At 44.2% G+C, this 17297-nt stretch overlaps 1 protein-coding gene across 25 annotated transcripts in view; it reads left to right on the top strand.

Moving 5' to 3' along the window:
• Window positions 1-17297, top strand: part of nrxn3a (neurexin 3a) — a 317098-nt gene that overhangs the window by 87247 nt on the left and 212554 nt on the right. For all 25 annotated transcript variants that reach the window (XR_004765382.1, XR_004765386.1, XM_035418878.1 and 22 more), the window contains 2 exons: window positions 851-1289; window positions 3262-3645. Coding sequence is in view for 23 of the 25 variants with exons in the window: in XM_035418878.1 (XP_035274769.1) it covers window positions 851-1289; window positions 3262-3645 (823 nt within the window). In the remaining 2 variants the exon portion in view is untranslated. The remainder of the gene's footprint in view (window positions 1-850; window positions 1290-3261; window positions 3646-17297) is intronic.

The raw sequence follows: 17297 nt of genomic DNA on the forward strand, positions 1-17297 counted from the left end.
ACTGAAGCTGAGAAGAAGCACCATTTTTGTGACAATGTGCTTTAAGCCAAATATGGCCAACTGGGAAAAACGCTTGATAGGCTAAGTGCAGTAGAAGCAAGCGCCATGCTGTGCTGCTTCTACGTCCTTTTACCAGCACTATGACTGCGGTGTCAATGAGCGTTACATTAGGAAAAAAATAGCCAGTGACCGATATTCCAGTGACAAGTGCTCGATATAGTTACTCGATTTCCCAATGAGACTGAATTTGGTTGGGGGATTGATTGTAAAAGTAAAGTAAGAGACGTGCACATGTCAGATTCCTTCAAAACGAACCTATAATCCGTAATATGCTTGAACAGAACCTACGGTAGCCTCCGGCTCTGCTGTTAGCCTACATGTAGGCTGTGTGGGTCCAACCGACTTAATTCATCCCGTGAAGGCTAATGTTATTAAGACCTTGTGATAAACTAATCACAATGCTATTGCAATAATATAAGTTACAAAAATGGTTAATCATTCATTCCGTAATTATAAATTTGGACTATTCAAATTCTCATGCCTTTATATTGACTGCACCAACTGGATCACAACTATCGCAATATTTGACAAATGGTGAAAGCTTTATGAAGTATTGGAGCATTGTATCAGTGTGAAAGGGACACTGTCCTGTTTAGTTATTACTCATACATCAGTGTATGGTGGCCTACAAGTGAAATCTCAAAATAGTATTCTTGAAATGGTGATTTTGAATGTTGGAATGGCTTTATGTGGACAACCGGAATCAAAACCTGTAAAAAAATAACTGCCTAAGACCTAACATTCTGACAGCCAACTAAAACAAGCTCTCCTCTCATTTTTGTGCACATAGGTTGTTTACAAAAACAATGACATCAGGTTGGAGCTGTCCCGGCTGGCCAGGATTGTGGACCCCAAAATGAAGATCCAGGGAGATGTGGTGTTCAAATGTGAGAACGTGGCCACCTTGGACCCCATTTCCTTTGAGACGCCTGAGGCCTACATCAGCCTCCCTAAGTGGAACACTAAGCGCATGGGCTCCATCTCATTTGACTTCCGCACCTCAGAGCCCAATGGCCTGATTCTCTTCACTCACGGAAAACCTCAGGACAGGAAGGACCCTCGCAGTCAGAAAAATACCAAGGTGGACTTCTTTGCTGTGGAGCTTCTGGATGGCAGCCTCTACCTGTTGCTGGATATGGGCTCAGGGACCATCAAGGTGAAGGCTACTCTGAACAAGGTGAATGACGGAGCCTGGTATCACGTGGACATACAACGGGATGGAAGATCAGGTAAGGCTCTTCTACTTGATTATTCCGTAACCAGCTATTAAAGGCCTACCTAGGCCCTTGTGTTCTTATATGAAGTACAGTGAATTAGGCTAGTATTGGGTCTCTCTCTCTCACAAACACACACACTCACAGGCGCTCACTCAACAGATCACTAATTTACTAGGATTCATTTTATGTTGTATTAGTGAAACATGACCTTTTAAAACATAAAATTAGGCCTATATGTTTGTTCACAGTAAACAGTCCATTATTGATTTTTTAAAATGTAGCCATTGTTATCGGAAATATCATTATTTATTCAAGCTCATAATAAATAGCTTATTTCAATGAGTTAATCTGTGTGTGTTTACTGAATGTCTTAAAAAGAAACTAGTTAGCCTATATATCACAATAAATGTAGTTTAAATTGTGACAATTGTAATGCAATTTGGCAATCACTGCATTGCAGGGAATCTGTTTTTTGAAATATCTCCCATAACATCAGTAACATTGCTTCATCAAATTTTCAGAGCAGTCAGAATGTAGGCCTATTTATATTCTTATGCTACAGTATAGCTATATGACTAGCAAGATATGAATATGAATATTGTGTAGTCGTGTAATTGTTTCAGCAGTTGCTTAAGTCCCATGTCATTTTACAATGTTTTGGATTTCAATATCTTAATATGTAGATGATTACACTATCCATTGTCATAAAATTGTTGTGCTTTGAGGAAGAGATGACGGAGACTGTTGCCATAGCTTAACATCCTATTAGACTCATTTGATTAAAGCTACAGAGCATCTCTGTCTTTATTTATTTATGAAATTATTCTGTTATCAGTACAGGCCAGGCCAGTTGTCATAACCAGCCTGTTGGTTTAATTATCTATTGTTCTTATAAAAATGGTTATTTACAGTAAAAATAATGCTTATTCATGTCAGTATTATTCCTCCTTGCCACTTAAATTCCATTGCTGTGAAAGTCTGATATTAGATATAAAATTGGGATGCTGCCTTTCTAGTGTAATGCAGATGAGATTTTGACCCAATCGTTTAGGTACTCCTTGGTTTACTGTCATTCAGCTTGTTCGCTTGAGCGTTCCACGACACAGACTGAGCACGTTTCTCCGTCCCTCTATTTCTATTATCTTCCGTCAGCCTCCTCCTCCAGCCGCCACCCTTCCCCCTCCAGCCAGGCCCCAAGTGGCAGCCTTCCCCTGCCCAATCGATCAGCCGGACTCCGTGTCACTTTATCGGGCTACGCTCTTTTGAGGTCTCCTGGGATATTAATAATGCTGGCCATTAGACAATGCTGTCCAGGTGGAGGGAGAGACTGGCTGTCATTTCAGGACAGATTATTCCTATTGATCGGCGTTCCCCAGGTGGGATGACCTGTTTAAACTTTACATCTCGCCCCGTATCTGATTGAATGTGGTTCGGCAGCTTCAAACACTGTCACTGGAGAAGTAAACAGGGATAATCCACTGATACAGCAGTCTGGGGACTATATTACAGGGCCTGCACACTCCCTCTCTCTCTCTCTCTCTCTCTCTCTCTCTCTCTTTCCCAGTAGTCTCCATTGACATTAAATGCTCGTGTGACTGTTCTTTTATTAATCTCTGACACTGCATCTCTGCGAACTTATTACAGGACCCGGTGTCCTTCTTGCGTGTAGAAAAGGCAGTGGGCTGCAAATACGCCAGAGGCGGCTCTTTCCTGTGCTGTAGCGGCAGCATTCTCGCAGTTCAGGGACTGAATTATAATGGGACAGGGCAAACAAAGTGTATCTGTGGGGAGCGTGGATGAGAAGACAACAAAGTGATGATGGCCTCCAGCTGATATGGTCATGTTTCATTCCTGTCTTGAGATGAGGCAATTGAGTGAGAAACACATCTTCGATTCATTGGCGACCGTCTTTTTCGTGCTGTTTGACGGCCTTTTTGGGCTGACTTTCACGTGGTCCGTTCCGTGTCTCTCACCACTGCTGCAGGCACCATATCCGTGAACAGCCGGCGCACCCCGTTCACTGCAAGCGGAGAGAGCGAGATTTTGGACCTGGAGGGGGACATGTACCTGGGCGGGCTGCCGGAGAACCGGGCGGGGCTCATCCTGCCCACCGAGCTGTGGACTGCCATGCTCAACTACGGCTACGTGGGCTGCATCCGGGACCTGTTCATCGACGGGCGGAGCAAGGACATCCGGCAGATCGCCGAGGCGCAGAACGGGGCCGGCATCAAGCCCTCCTGCAACAAGGTCAGCGGGAAGCAGTGCGAGAGCTACCCCTGCAAGAACAAGGGGGTCTGCAAGGAGGGCTGGAACCGCTTCATCTGCGACTGCACGGGGACCGGCTTCTGGTCCCGGACGTGTGAGAGAGGTAGGTCTGCCCCCTCCCACGGACTCTGCTATGCTTGGACCTGCTCTTAATAGATATCAGGCTGTTTAGCTGTTCTGAAACCTTTTTCTTTTACTTATTTATTTATTTCAGTAACTTTTGTCCGCATGTGAGGCTCTTTGTTTTTTACTTTAAGTGCGTCTGGGGTAAAGATGGAGGAAAGTACAACTAGTGGTACATTGTTTCCATTGGCGTTTTAAGAAGTGTTTTGTTTGCGCAGAGAATGGTTTTCTCTCTGTGTTGTGCTCTGAATAGGTGCCAAAGCCAAACATGAACCGAGCTCTGGGCATAAATGGCTTTATACTATCTGCCAAATGCGTTGCTACAGTGAATTTTTAAATGAGGCATTGAAGACAAGGGGATCAGCATTTGCATGCTATGGTGACCAAAACCTGCCTAATATTGTTTCTAGGGATGCTTCTCTTCATGTTTACTCTTGCAAGGATTATGCATTAGAAATGGTATTTTACTGTTAGAAGAACAATGCTGTACCAGAACTGATGATTATTTTCAATGGGGAATTGCTCTCTAAACAAGTCAGTTGGAGAAAACATACACACACATACATACACATAAATATACATATGTAGCAGAACTAAGAATTTCATGAAGTCTGTATGTAAATGCATGATGAAAAGCACAGCGTCCTCATGTCAACTGGATTTAATGGGCCCTCCATTTTAGCACATCCCCTTCAGCGCTTGTTTTGTACGTGTTGCCTGATGAGATGAGCTTGATCCACTGCAGGTTGTTTGTTATGTAATACACTGTGGTGGTGACTCCCTTTCCCTGATAGTGTTGTTCTCTGGGAAAGGCCTTGAAATGACATATTAATGAAAAACTGGAAGGGGAACTGTCAAGAGTTTTAAAAGTGTACTCATGCAATGAGACAAAAAAGCAGTGTTTTCATTTAGACAAATGACTTACACGGGCAACAGCTCCCAGTAGAAGGAGAAAGCTGTCTGATTATGTTAACCTTGCTTTAATCATGGTAAAATCTATTTTTAAAGCACTCCAAGGCTTACGCATACAAAATCCTGAATGTGATTATTGTAGAGACAAGGCGTACAAAATGGTGTGCGGGTCGTAGGCCCAATGCTGCCGCTGCTGAACAACCTGCCAGCGCTTTATGGTAATGTCAGCAGTGCAGAAGTCAAGGCTTGATCACGCTCATCACTGAACATCGCATTAATGCGCGCTGCGGCTGCTGCTCTGATTTTCCTCCTACTGATATTTTTACAGTTTAGCGTCATCATCTCTCCTCATCTCCCGCTGTCCCGCGAGGTCATGTATGAAATGTGGATTGTTCTGTAACGAATGAGTAAATCCAGAAGTTCGTATGTCTTTCCTTTCTGTGATGTCACATAGTGGCATTAGTGAGCATGTGCAGTCACACCCCTACTGTACACTCTGATTGGTTCCCTGCACTGGAGTCCTGGGTCTTCAGCTCGGTGTACTAAGCCTGTCTTTACGACTGTGGTTTACACATACCCCCAGTGCAGGGGTGCTCTGACTCAGACTGTGAGACTGATTCCTGTCAGTTGGCTCAGGTTTCTGCTGGGTTTTTGAGGGGGATCATAGTGGAGTTGAATAACATGTTAAAGGCTGATCCAGTACTGTATCCCCCCAGAATTACAATGACTGCAGGTTTTATTCCCTTAGTTGGAGAAACTAGGGCTTTAGCTTGATGTGATTATTATTATTCTTGATGTGCTTTATGTACATCAAAGGCCATTGTGACCTGCATTAGAGAAATTTATTTACTGTACATGGGGTGTTGCTTTAAAACCTTCTTGGATATTGATACATTTGATTATTACTTTTAATAATACTTAAAAAAACCTATAAAATTTTTTCCTTTTTTCATTTTGAAGCAAAATAAAATACAGTACAATGTAAATTTGACATTCACAGTCATTACTGCATAAATAATGCATAATTGAGTGGATAGTCTGTTAGAGTTTACATTATCTTTGATTTTACAAGCCTGATTATTAATGAATGAATTTGCAAAGTTTAGTAAAATCAATGCTAACCAGATTTGGTAACTGATAAGTTATTATTTCAAATGTAATCTAATGTAACACAGTGCATTTACAAATCAGATTGGAGGTGTCATGTGCACTTATCATAAACCAGGTAAGTGAAGAATCGACTTGCGTAGGCATCCAGTTTTCTGTGTGAATTGCAATAAATCTGCTGTGATAAAATTAAGCTGTGGATGTTGTTCTAACACCAGCTGAAATTCTGGTTCACTTCACTCAGTGGGGAATATCCCCTCCCAGGAGCATTGTCTTGACATAGACTGTACCAAGGACAAAGTCAAGAGCTCCCCATTGTGTAAGAAAGGTTGTTTGGCAGCTACGCGATACCTATTAACACGCACAGCCAAATGAACTAAAAATACACTTCCCCCCGCCTCTCACAGGTGCTCCATAGGCTTGAAACTGTGGAAGTGAAAGCCTACTCATTTCGTTATAAGGAGTACACCTTACCCTTACATACTAACTATGTTCCACACTGAAGTCAGTTGGTGCTTCAAGCTGAATATATCAAAAAGTTCTGCTTTGTGCTGGCGAAGCGAGCTGTTCATTCCCTCTTGGTCTAACGGGATGGGATGTTCAACGGTGGATCTGCCAGACAGACAAACATGTACTTGTCCGGCTGCCAGTCACAGAAATGCAGAGAAGTGGTTTTGAGCCATGGGACGTCTGACAAAAATGTGCAGGGCTGGCAATGCATTTTTAATGCAACAAAGAGCTGAAGCCCTAAAGATGTTCAGTGTTCTAGGTTTAGCGTCTGTGTGCGCTCTGTCTAATGATAGCCTCTGAAACCGATTTTCCTTTCATTACTTGGAACATTTTAAATGGTTCAGCACAATCGTGTGGAAAATCTTTGTGGAAAACTGCGCATGTGCTAGACATGTACTGCACACGACTGTGTGTCAGGTGTTCATTATCCTTCACACATTGTATTTTATCGCATAATTTAAATTTGCCCTTCTTTGAAAGAACATTTGAGGCGTGTTTGATTTGAATTAGTGGTGCTTATAAGCAGTTCCCTTTTTCCTCCAAAGACTTGGCAGAGGCCACTTACCTGGAGCGCTTGGTGCTCCCAGACCGCAAAAAGACGCCAGACTGGTGCTCAGTCACCGAGGTGTGGGCCTCTGCAGGATAGAGGGGGCCTGGACACAGTTTAAACCTGTCAGATTTGGAGCGACCGGGCCATTTTTCAAGCCTTGTCGACAGATGAATCCGCCATCTTGGCTCACGCCCCGCTTTGGTTTGTAACCTAAAACCGAGGCAAAAAACAGGCTCACCTTTCCGCATGTTTGTCCAAATGTATTATCTGCTGCTTAGTGTCTGCCGGCTTCGCCCTGAGCAAACGTTAGCGGGCGCGGTGAGCTCTCTTTGTGATTAACATTCTCCGATTTTATCTACTTAGGTGTGGCAGTTGAGTGAATTCTACATTTGGAAGAATTTTAAAGGCACATGATTTCAACAGGAGCCTATTCACTTTGTGTTGGATGTGACAGATTTACAGGGGTAATTGCAAAATAACAAAAATGACATGTAGACATTTTCAGATGTGATATCAGATATAATAAGCAGTGATGCTGTCACATATTGTGCAGAACCTGTTGTCAGTCAGAGACATTTCCAAGGAGAAATGTTCCATTTGTATGTCACATGTCATTTTTGACCATAGTGTAAAATAAATAAATGAAAAAAGCATCCTTCAAAAGTCAGTCAGACTAAGTAACTGTGTAAGTAACTATGCGTGGGTTTGAATTCAACCCACTGTGAGAAGAGAGGCCACTGTGTTCAATTCAGTCAAAAAACGACCTGTCTAAAACTTCTGCATATTGCAATTTTCAATAATTCCCGATGATTTATAGTCATCAATAGATTAATTTTGTTTTAAATAGCTTTATACACCTTATTCATAATTTGAATAATAGGATACAGTTCATTTTTGCGGTAGTGGTTTATGTGGATTGGCATAAATTATGCCCCAGTAATATTTTAATAGTTTTAATATTTTAATCTTTTTAATTTTAACAAGCCAATTTTCAAGCCAAAATTCATTGAATATATTGCATTTAATATTATATTTTAAAGTCCTGCGATAGATTTGCACCCTGTCCAGGGTGTACACCTGCCTCTCGCCCAATGCACACTGGGATAGGGTCTGGCACACCCGCGACCCTGACCAGGATAAATGGGTAGCCTATAGATAATGGATGGATGGGATTATAGTTGAAATGGATCAAATATAGGCTATATCAAATACAGCGGATTTTCTGGATGGAAATAGTAATAATCTAAATCTGTTGTGCCATTAACGGATTTCATCCTGATACTCAGGCTGAATGCAAGCAGTACGTCAATACAGTGCCACGAACTTCTATAGAACATCAAGAACCATGACTACAGTATTTGGGGATATTCACCCGGCTGAGTGTTTTTCCTTTTTATTGATATTTTTATGTCGTTTTGCAGAAATTTTAGTTTTATTATTCATTAAATGGAGGTTAGTAGTGTTAGTGCATGTACATGCTCAGAGAAGAAACTGGCATACTGTATTCACAATAGCATACACTGACACTGTACGTGCATAGAGAAAAGACATATATTCATTTTTCCAAACAAGCTTTTTCAGTTGCTTGTCTGTTTGCCAGTGATATCTCTGTATATTAAAAATAGGACCCTGTGGGGCAGTTGGATCTGTATCTGTTCCGGAGCCAAGTGCGGTCGGCAGCCCTGCTGGATTGCACGCCATTGGCCAGGAAGGGAGGGTTTTTATCGGCAGGGAAATCCCTTCCTCATCATGCACGAGTCGTTCCCTGGTCAGCTGGGCGCCTGCAGTCCACATGCACAAGATGTGCGGTACTGCAGTCCATCCGGAAGAACTTATGTCCCGTTCAGCTTAGCAGGCAGACTCTAAGTGAAAAGAATCACATCTTCCTCAATTAATGCAGTTTATTTAAAAATTGCAGTTTCCAGAAGTGAATTTTACATTAAAGCCAGGAATGCTATGGGAAATGCAGGAAGGCTGTTGTTGTTCAGATCTCAACGCCCAACATCCTCCAAAAGCGGTATCACACCAACGGGCCCGGCATCGCGCTTTATGATAAATTGATTTTCATCTATAATTTATAAGGAAAATGTGAGTTGATATGTCAAGTGTGTCACGGACACGCAAACAAGCCTACATTTATAATTCAGAAGGTAGCGCTCGCGGCTGCAGAAGCCTGCTGAGACCTGCGTGCGTTCTGTTCGTCCGCTCCGTCCCCTTGAGCTTGAACTGTCTGTGCCACCCCCTGCTCTAAATGCCGCCCGTCCCACTGAACTCGCGCACGGCAGATCTGCACAGAACGGCCCTGACTGCAGACAGATCAAACAGGCAGCCCTTCTGTTGTTAGCTAATTCAAAGCAGCGTAGTGCACATCCCAGTGACAGGCTGAATGGAGCGCTGGTCCTCTGTGCTGAGGGGCCACCTGCTAGCTGACAGTGCAGGCGTAGCGCGGCGTTCCGTTCCTCTCGCGATGCGGACGGCGCGCTGCGGCACTCCAGTTAATCGCTATCGATTCAGGCACCGTGAAGGTCACCTATCCTGGCTCCAGGCAGAGCCGGGGCGGGGAACCTCCGCGCGGGGGCTTGGCGGGCGCGGGAGAGATCGCAACGCAGCTGTATCGCCCCCCACCCCCCCCCACCCCCCAGCCCTCCCCCTACCTAATGCAATGCTGTGCAAATTAACACCAGATTCCGCTAATTGCAAATTTACCTTAGAGAATTGTTCTAGGCCGGCGGGATACCTTCAGCGCGTTGGATTGTAAACGCAGTTGAGATTGATACAAGCGAGTTACATCTACGATTATAGGAATCTGATGTATGTGTACATACTCTTACACACACTGTACATAATAGGCTTAGGCACACATTCTGCACTCTGCAATAGATTACCTTTTGAATGTCATATTTAATAAGCGGTGTTGTGCCGTATTGATTTGAATAGACTCGTGCCCCAGATTGTTTTCCTGAGGAATTAAGAAGAGAGCATTCATTAAAGTTCATATTGCAGTTGCTCTTTTAGATGATAATAATTGATTATAATAATAATTGAGTTAAATAAGCCTTCGGTTTTGCTTTGCCGTGCTCCCATATTTAAATTTCGACCCCTTATGTGTTCATTGTCTTTTGCTTTGAAGACACTCTCGTCCAAAATAACTGAAAATTCTGTGCTCATTCACACATTATTTACCAATGAAATTCCCGCAGAGCAAAGTATGAAATAAAAAATGTAAAATCTTGGAGGTCCATACTAGTTGGTACCTGCGATTTGAGCCTGTAACCCTCTGGGTTTGTGTTGCTTGATTAATCTAGGACACTGCCGTTTTTTTGGGTTTTCATTGGGGAAGTACACACGCAGTAGGGTGCTGGATGACTCTTACTCCTTTACCCCAGTCTTGTGATGATTGATTATGTGGCATGAGCTGCTCTTATTGGCACACTCCATACGAGTCTGCCAGTGAGGGTAAACCTACCTTTGGGGTGAAGGTGTCAGCTACGGATCTCACAGCAGTCAATCAAAACACGCCATCTCAGCGAGCGCGTTTCGCAGTTCGCCATCACGCCGGCTGCGTGCTTGTCCCCTTTAATTTGACGATTTCACGCGCGCAAAAAAAATCAGCGCGTATTCTCCAGATATTCACCTGTGTGGATCTGTGTGTGACCGAGTTCAATCACGGTGAATAGCTAATCAAAGATTAAACTGGAATTCCCTCCAAATGCCTACATTGACATTTAGGTGTATGCCTGTCAATATGTGACAGGAGAAAAAAAAGAGAGAGAGCAAAATTCAACTGCTGGAATCATTTGCCGTCTTATTGTTTGCATTCCATAGCAGGCCGCACTCCTTGTGAAATATGTCAATATGTGAGTGTATCAAATCCAGGTGGACTACACATGTAAAACAGATATACCTAACTGACACGTCAATACCAGCTTCAGTGTAAGATGACAGTTTCACACATCAGTGTAGAGTGCTGTCATTAGGGACCTGGACCTGTATCCAGATGGTTTCAGGATCGAAACCTGGGCAAAGAACTACCGCTACATGCCCTCGAAGAGGTTCACCGAAATCGCTTGGATGGATGTCTGGCAGTAGGAATAGACGATACGTCTAGTGCGAGCTGTGTAAGATGCTCAGGATAAGGCATCTGCTTTGCCGGTGAATAATGTAATGTATGACAGGTCAGGAAATGAGCTGTTTTAAGCGTGCGCGTGCTTTCCAATAAAAGTGACATGCTCCTTTACCCGACTCTACTCTAGTGCCCTGGTCTGTGAGTGAGCACTGCTGAAAGTACAGTAGCTGTGAATGCTGCTCTCTTTGCCAAGTCAGAATTCACACATCAGACTTAAATGTTGCCAATGTGTCTATGTGTATTTACCATTTGTAAATAAATCGCAGTACCCATATCAACTGACTGATAATATTTGGATTTTGGAGAATAATATATGGTAATATTAAAAGACAACAATTAAATATTTTAAATCTGAATGTGTATACTACTGTTTGTCATTTCATACGAACAGATAATTTGATAACACCAATACGAAACATTTTTAGTCATTCATCCTCTATAACGATCAGTCTTATTTTAATTGAAGTAGTTTCCCTGTTTTAACATTGTTTCATTTTTCTTACGTGAATATTTTATAAATACTGTATGATTATAAATTAATTTTGAATGTTGCTTATATGATATGTTCTAATTTATCAGGTTTTTAATCTTGGTGTCACGGCCACAGTCTCTGTTAAATATTTATTCCCCTCCATCTCATTTGTAAGTTAAATGGGGTCTTCAGGCATGCAAATTATTGATATTTAAACTGGTTTCAAATTATGTAAGACAGGCCGATCAAAAGAATAAGTAGAAGCTAATTAATACATATCAGAAATTATCCCACCAGTGTTTAACATATCAAATAAAGTCTTACAGATGTAATCTATCTTTGGCTGAGGCAGAATTACTTAAACTCCTTTTCTGTTCCCATTTTAATCAGACTTGAACACAAGACCAGTCAATCAGATGGAACACAAGACATTTTCACCCATTTGTCCCTCAGAGATGTGACTTTCTTATTGCTGCATTTAAAGGATTGTTAGCAGCACGCAATTCTGAATACATGCAAAATGTCACTGACTGACTTTTTGCCATTGCTGTTTTCCGTTAAATTTACGTGATTAGCAGCAATAACCAAAAGCATAGCATAAAGAAATGCATGCTGAATTAAATGCATATATGCTGGAATCTTTAATAGTATTCACTTTTACATTACCGCCATTTAGCAGTCGCTCTTATCCAGAGTGACTTATGCAACCTTTTGTATAGCATTTGCATTGCATCCATTTATACAGCTGGATGAAGTAATGCAGGTTAAGTACCTTGCTCAAAGGTACAACAGCAGTATCCTACCCAGAAATCAAACCTGTGACCTCTAGGTTACAAGACCAGTTTATGAATTAAACAATATAATGGTTCAGTACAATGGGAAACCATACAACCAACACTTACAGTATCTTGACAGATTTCAGTTGTCTTTCATGTGGTCAAATAAAAGGTTGAGATGGGAATATGGCCATGTTTGGTGGGTAAAGTCTTCTTCCCGTTCACCAAGACCCTCCATCTTCCACATCACTCGCACATTCTCACCCCATCTCCTCAGTTCTCAGCACTTCTCCATGGGGGCCACAGCAGCTGAACATTCGTTGCCACGGACCCCGACTCTGGCACATCAAGGCCTGGCTTAAGTTTAGAGCCTGGTCTCTGGACCTCTGCATGTGAGCCCACATACCATCCCGCGGTTTGAGGAGGGTGACAAATGACACACATCACAAAATCTGAAGGGCACACCGCAGAGGAGAGAGACCCATATGCTACTGTAGGAGTGGTGAAAATGCAAGAGTGCAAATACTCTTTTGATTCCAAAAAAAAGTCTAACATATCCTTGGGTTACCCTGCAGGCTAAAGTGTTTCTGTTTTAATTCCGCTCGTCCTCTGCCAATGGGAGTAACGGCCTGTGAATGTGCGAACGGCACAGTCGCAGTGTAAATATTAATATTCCTCTCCTCGCGAACGCGTTCACACTTCATGTTTAACCAACAGTGCGGCGCGAGGGGAGAGCCGGGAGGCCAGAAATGATTTCATTTGTTTATCCTTGGCCTTCTCTAGTCCAGAACATTCCGTGTGCCTGCGAAGGTTTTGAAACGTCTCGTTGGAAATTAGGTATTGATTCAGTGTGGTTTTAAAACAGCAGTGAATTGTTGCGGCCTCTAACAGCAGTCTCACAGTTCTGATAATGCGAAGACAGCCTATTTCGCAACCGAGATGAACATGAGAACATGGCATTAAAGCAGAGAAGAGCCTTTAAAAGAACCCAGTCAAAGGCCTATTTGAATACAGGTAAAACTACGATTGTTCCAGTTACAAAAAATGCAAAGGGAAGCAGATTTTGATTTAAAAAGACCCACACTCTTGCTTTGTTTCATTTGTCTATCAACACTTATCTTCTGAGAGTTGAGTAATTGTTGAATTGAGCAGAACAATGAGTTCGGTATCTGCTTTTCCATCTACCGAGTCACATGGCGCAGTCAATACGCGATAAGAAAAAAAAAAAAAAGAGGCAGCGCTTTCCCTCTCCTCCTTCTTCTCCCTGTCTCCTCTTATCCGCTCACATAATTATGTGTCAAGGTTATTTTGTGATGTATTACACGTTCCTGTAATTAGACGGCAGGAAACGCGGGCCGAACGTCGGCGACGTGCGGGTGCGACTGCGACAGCGGAAGGCAGCCGGGAGAAAGGGAACCGCGGGGGAGAAATACCGCTTTTTCAATACCGATCGACTCCCGCGTATAAACGCCCGGAGAAACGGGAACATTTCACACGCAAACCTGAGCGGAGGCTGGCGAATACTGATGAGGATTTACATTACGTTGTTTTTTAGCGCGCCGCGGTCAGACCGACGTTGTGTATATTGCTCATCAGTAAGCGTTCACGCCCCAGATTGGAAGCTTAATTTACGTTGATGTGTTTTCTTCTTCGATGGCGCCACTGCAATGGCTGCCCTTCTCCCCCACCCCCAACCCCCCCATCTCAGGTTGTTAGCCACCCCCCACAGAAATGCCCCAGATTCGGGCTCCCCTCTGCCCTAAAATAGGGATGGGGGGTTTACATATTTCACATTTGAGGCGACGTCCTCTCTCCAGCACCCAGCCCCCTTCGATTACTGCGGGGACGAGGAGTCGATGAGCCCGCGTCCCGCAGTCACGCGAGCGTCCCCACATCCGCCACTCCCCTTTCCCGTCTCGTGAAAAGACGGGGTGGGGGGAGGGGGGAGCTCTGTTTGGTCAGGAGGTGTTTGCTCGTGAGGGGTAGGCTCTTTGTTGTTAGTGGAAGTGTCTGCTGCCAGTTGATTTTCTGTGGCAGGGACATTATTACACTCCCCCCTAATCCCCCCTTTGTAGTTAAATGTGTGCTTAGTAGCCCGCGAGCAGATTACGTAAACACTGCAAATCCCTTTCTCTCGGCACGGGGAGGGGAGCATGTGGAGGAGGATGTGGCCGTTTTGTCTCCGCAAAGTCTTTTCAGGGAGCCCAAATTATTCAAATTGGTGTAAGATAATAAGTCAGTAGATCACTCTGCCCAGACAAGATGTGTTTTTACTGTGTATTTATAGCTGCCATTGTAGTCAGAATTCCCTGAAATCTCTGGCGTGGAGCGAGGCTGGCTTCCGACCAACACGGCCGTGCAGCTGGCCCCCGGCCGCAACGTGAGAAATTAACAGGACCACGGCTATTTCTGTTATGGTCCCCTTGCCGATTTCAGCGAGGTGGATTTTCTGGCACTGCGCGTTGGTTTTGATGGCGGAAAGTCTGCGACCGATCTGCTTTATCCAGCTGTACATAGAGGGTGCCTCGACCTGCGATGATGTCATGTGCAGAGCTCTCAGATCCAGAATGCTTTATGTCTGTGCTACGCACTGTCTGCTTCATAAGCGGCCCAGACTAAAAAACGGGCCTTAAAGTCTGTAGTGTGGAGTTGGCAGATGTTCCAACTGCAGCCTCTGCTGCCACCTAGTGGCCCTCTGTAATTATAGCACCTCTTCAGTGAAAGCACACTGACGACACAAGGCAGAGGACATTTTAAGGGCATGATTTGTTTCTACATGGCTTTTTTGATTTCATTGGCATTACTTTATTGACGCTGTGATATATTTCATGTTTAAATGATAGAACCGTTAGCTGATAATGTCAACATTTTATTTGTGTTTATAATCAAACAATGATTGTGTATTTAAGGTGGTCTGTCGATGATTATTTGCACAGTATGTTGTGCTTTTATTTTATTAGTGTGCTGTACTGGGCATATGTTATTTTAGAGTGAAAGACGGCCTCTGCATTGTGGTGTTATTATGATATTATGGCTATGAACAGGAAAGGCACGCGCTGTGCACAACGCACTTGCTCCAACTATATTACCAGAGAAGAAATATGGAAATGCTGCGGGCACTGTTTCAACTGCTGTAATGTTCTGCAAAGAGCCACATGCTCCACTACAGGTTTATGTCGAACGAAGAGAGTCCCATTTAAGGTTTCTATTGTGTATGTGTGCTTTCGCACACAGACACACACACGCGCACACACACACACACACACACACACGCAGTGTATGCGCACACGTGCGCGCACACACACACCCGTACACACACACACACCCGTACACACACACACACACACACACACTGAGCCACACGTATGCACACACACATACACACGCCTAATGTATTTGTAATGAAAGGACATTCTCGTGCGACTGCGCGAGGCTGTCTCGCAGACACGGGCAGATTCGCAGGCTGTAGGAGGAGATAAGAGCAAAGCTGACTGGGGTGTGTTTGCACCTGTCAGAGCAGAGATGCATGCTGGGCCGCATGCTGCAGAGGTGGAGACGCGCTCTCTCTCTCTCTGCCTCGCTGTGAAGAGGCCGGGCGAGGCTGAGCTAAACATGGCGCTACACGGACAGTTACACAGACCTTTCGGGCTCTGTGGCCTCAGCCTCTCATCCAACGGAAACCGTGTCACAATTCATATCGATTGTCAGTATAGAGATTAAGCAGATTTCACTGGATTTTATTCGGTTGGCCTGCCCGCTCATGCCGATAATCATAAAATGTTCCGTGCGTGTTTCTGATTTTTATAACGGCGTGGTGCAGGTAGAGCAATTATGCGTGAACTCGGCTGACACGGAGAGAAATGCACCTGTGAGGAGAGAGAGTTTAAATATAGCCTGGGACAGATTGCGTTTGAACTCAAGATGCGAGCTCCTCTTTTCTCAGACGTATCTGTAAGATCAACTTCATGTGATTTCTCGCCGTTCCACTGGAAAATTGGCCCTCGCCCCCTTTCAAGCTGAATCCTGCAAGCTTTCATGTTAATAACACCTTAGCTTCTTCTTGTATAATTTGTCTCGAAATTATGTTAAGTGGTACTGACAATTGCATCTTCTCTCACTCCCTCCCTTCATCCCTCTCTTGGTCTCTCTCTGTCTCTGTCTGTCTGTCTCTCTCTCTCTGTTGTTCAGATATTTCTTTCTAATTGTTAAAATTATCAGCGAACAGCTCATTTTTTTATTTTCAAATACATGTGCTGTGCACGTGCACTGTCTGAGACAGCATTTCATGTGTTGGTGTGTGTTTGTGTGTGTGCGTTTGATTTTGTGTGTGTGTGTGTAGTTGATTGTGTGTCATTGCCAGTGCGTTTGTTTATGTGTGCCTGTGTGTGCATGCATGCTCGTGTGTGTGTGTATGTGTGCACGTGTGCATGAATGCGCGTGTGTGTTTGTATGTGTGTGTGTGTCATTGTCTGTGTATGCGTGTATACATGCAGGTGTTTGTGTGTGTGTGTGTATGTGCACACGTGTCAGTAGGTACACACAAGGACAGACAGAAACACACCGTGGCACGGGCACACTCTGTGTCGTTCGGTGCATGGTCACCCTCTGCCCTGTTACCCGGGTGAAATCTGTGCCCTGTACACAAACCCATGGCTGTATCTGGCGAGCCTGGCGCCTGACATTCTGGGTATCTGGCGAGCCTGGCGCCTGACATTCTGGGGATCTGGCGAGCCTGGCGCCTGACATTCTGGGTATCTGACGAGCCTGGCGCCTGACATTCTGGGGATCTGGCGAGCCTGGCGCCTGACATTCTGGTTTATGTTTGGAACGGAATTGAAAAACGCAGTGGGAGAGAGCCTGGCGAGCCGAAGGGGATGTAATGACATGTCTCTCTTTCCGTGAGGCGAGGAGAAGGGAGAGAGAGGGAGAGAGGAGGGATGGAGAGAGAGAGAGTGAGCAAGTGTGTGTGTGAGAGAGAGAGAGAGAGAGAGGGGGAGGGAGATGGAGAGCAGAGGGAGATGGAGGGCAGGCGAAATTACGCATGCTGGGCTTTTGTGTTTTCCTGTCATGTTAAAATCTCCTGACACGAGTCTTCCTACAACCTCCCCAATCCGCTAAGGGAACAGTAGATAGTGATTCAGAGACGAGCTGCTATTGGCTATTTTTAGCCTATGCTGTG

This window comes from Anguilla anguilla, chromosome 1 (genome assembly GCF_013347855.1).
Source record: "Anguilla anguilla isolate fAngAng1 chromosome 1, fAngAng1.pri, whole genome shotgun sequence".
Taxonomy (NCBI): Eukaryota; Metazoa; Chordata; class Actinopteri; order Anguilliformes; family Anguillidae; genus Anguilla; species Anguilla anguilla.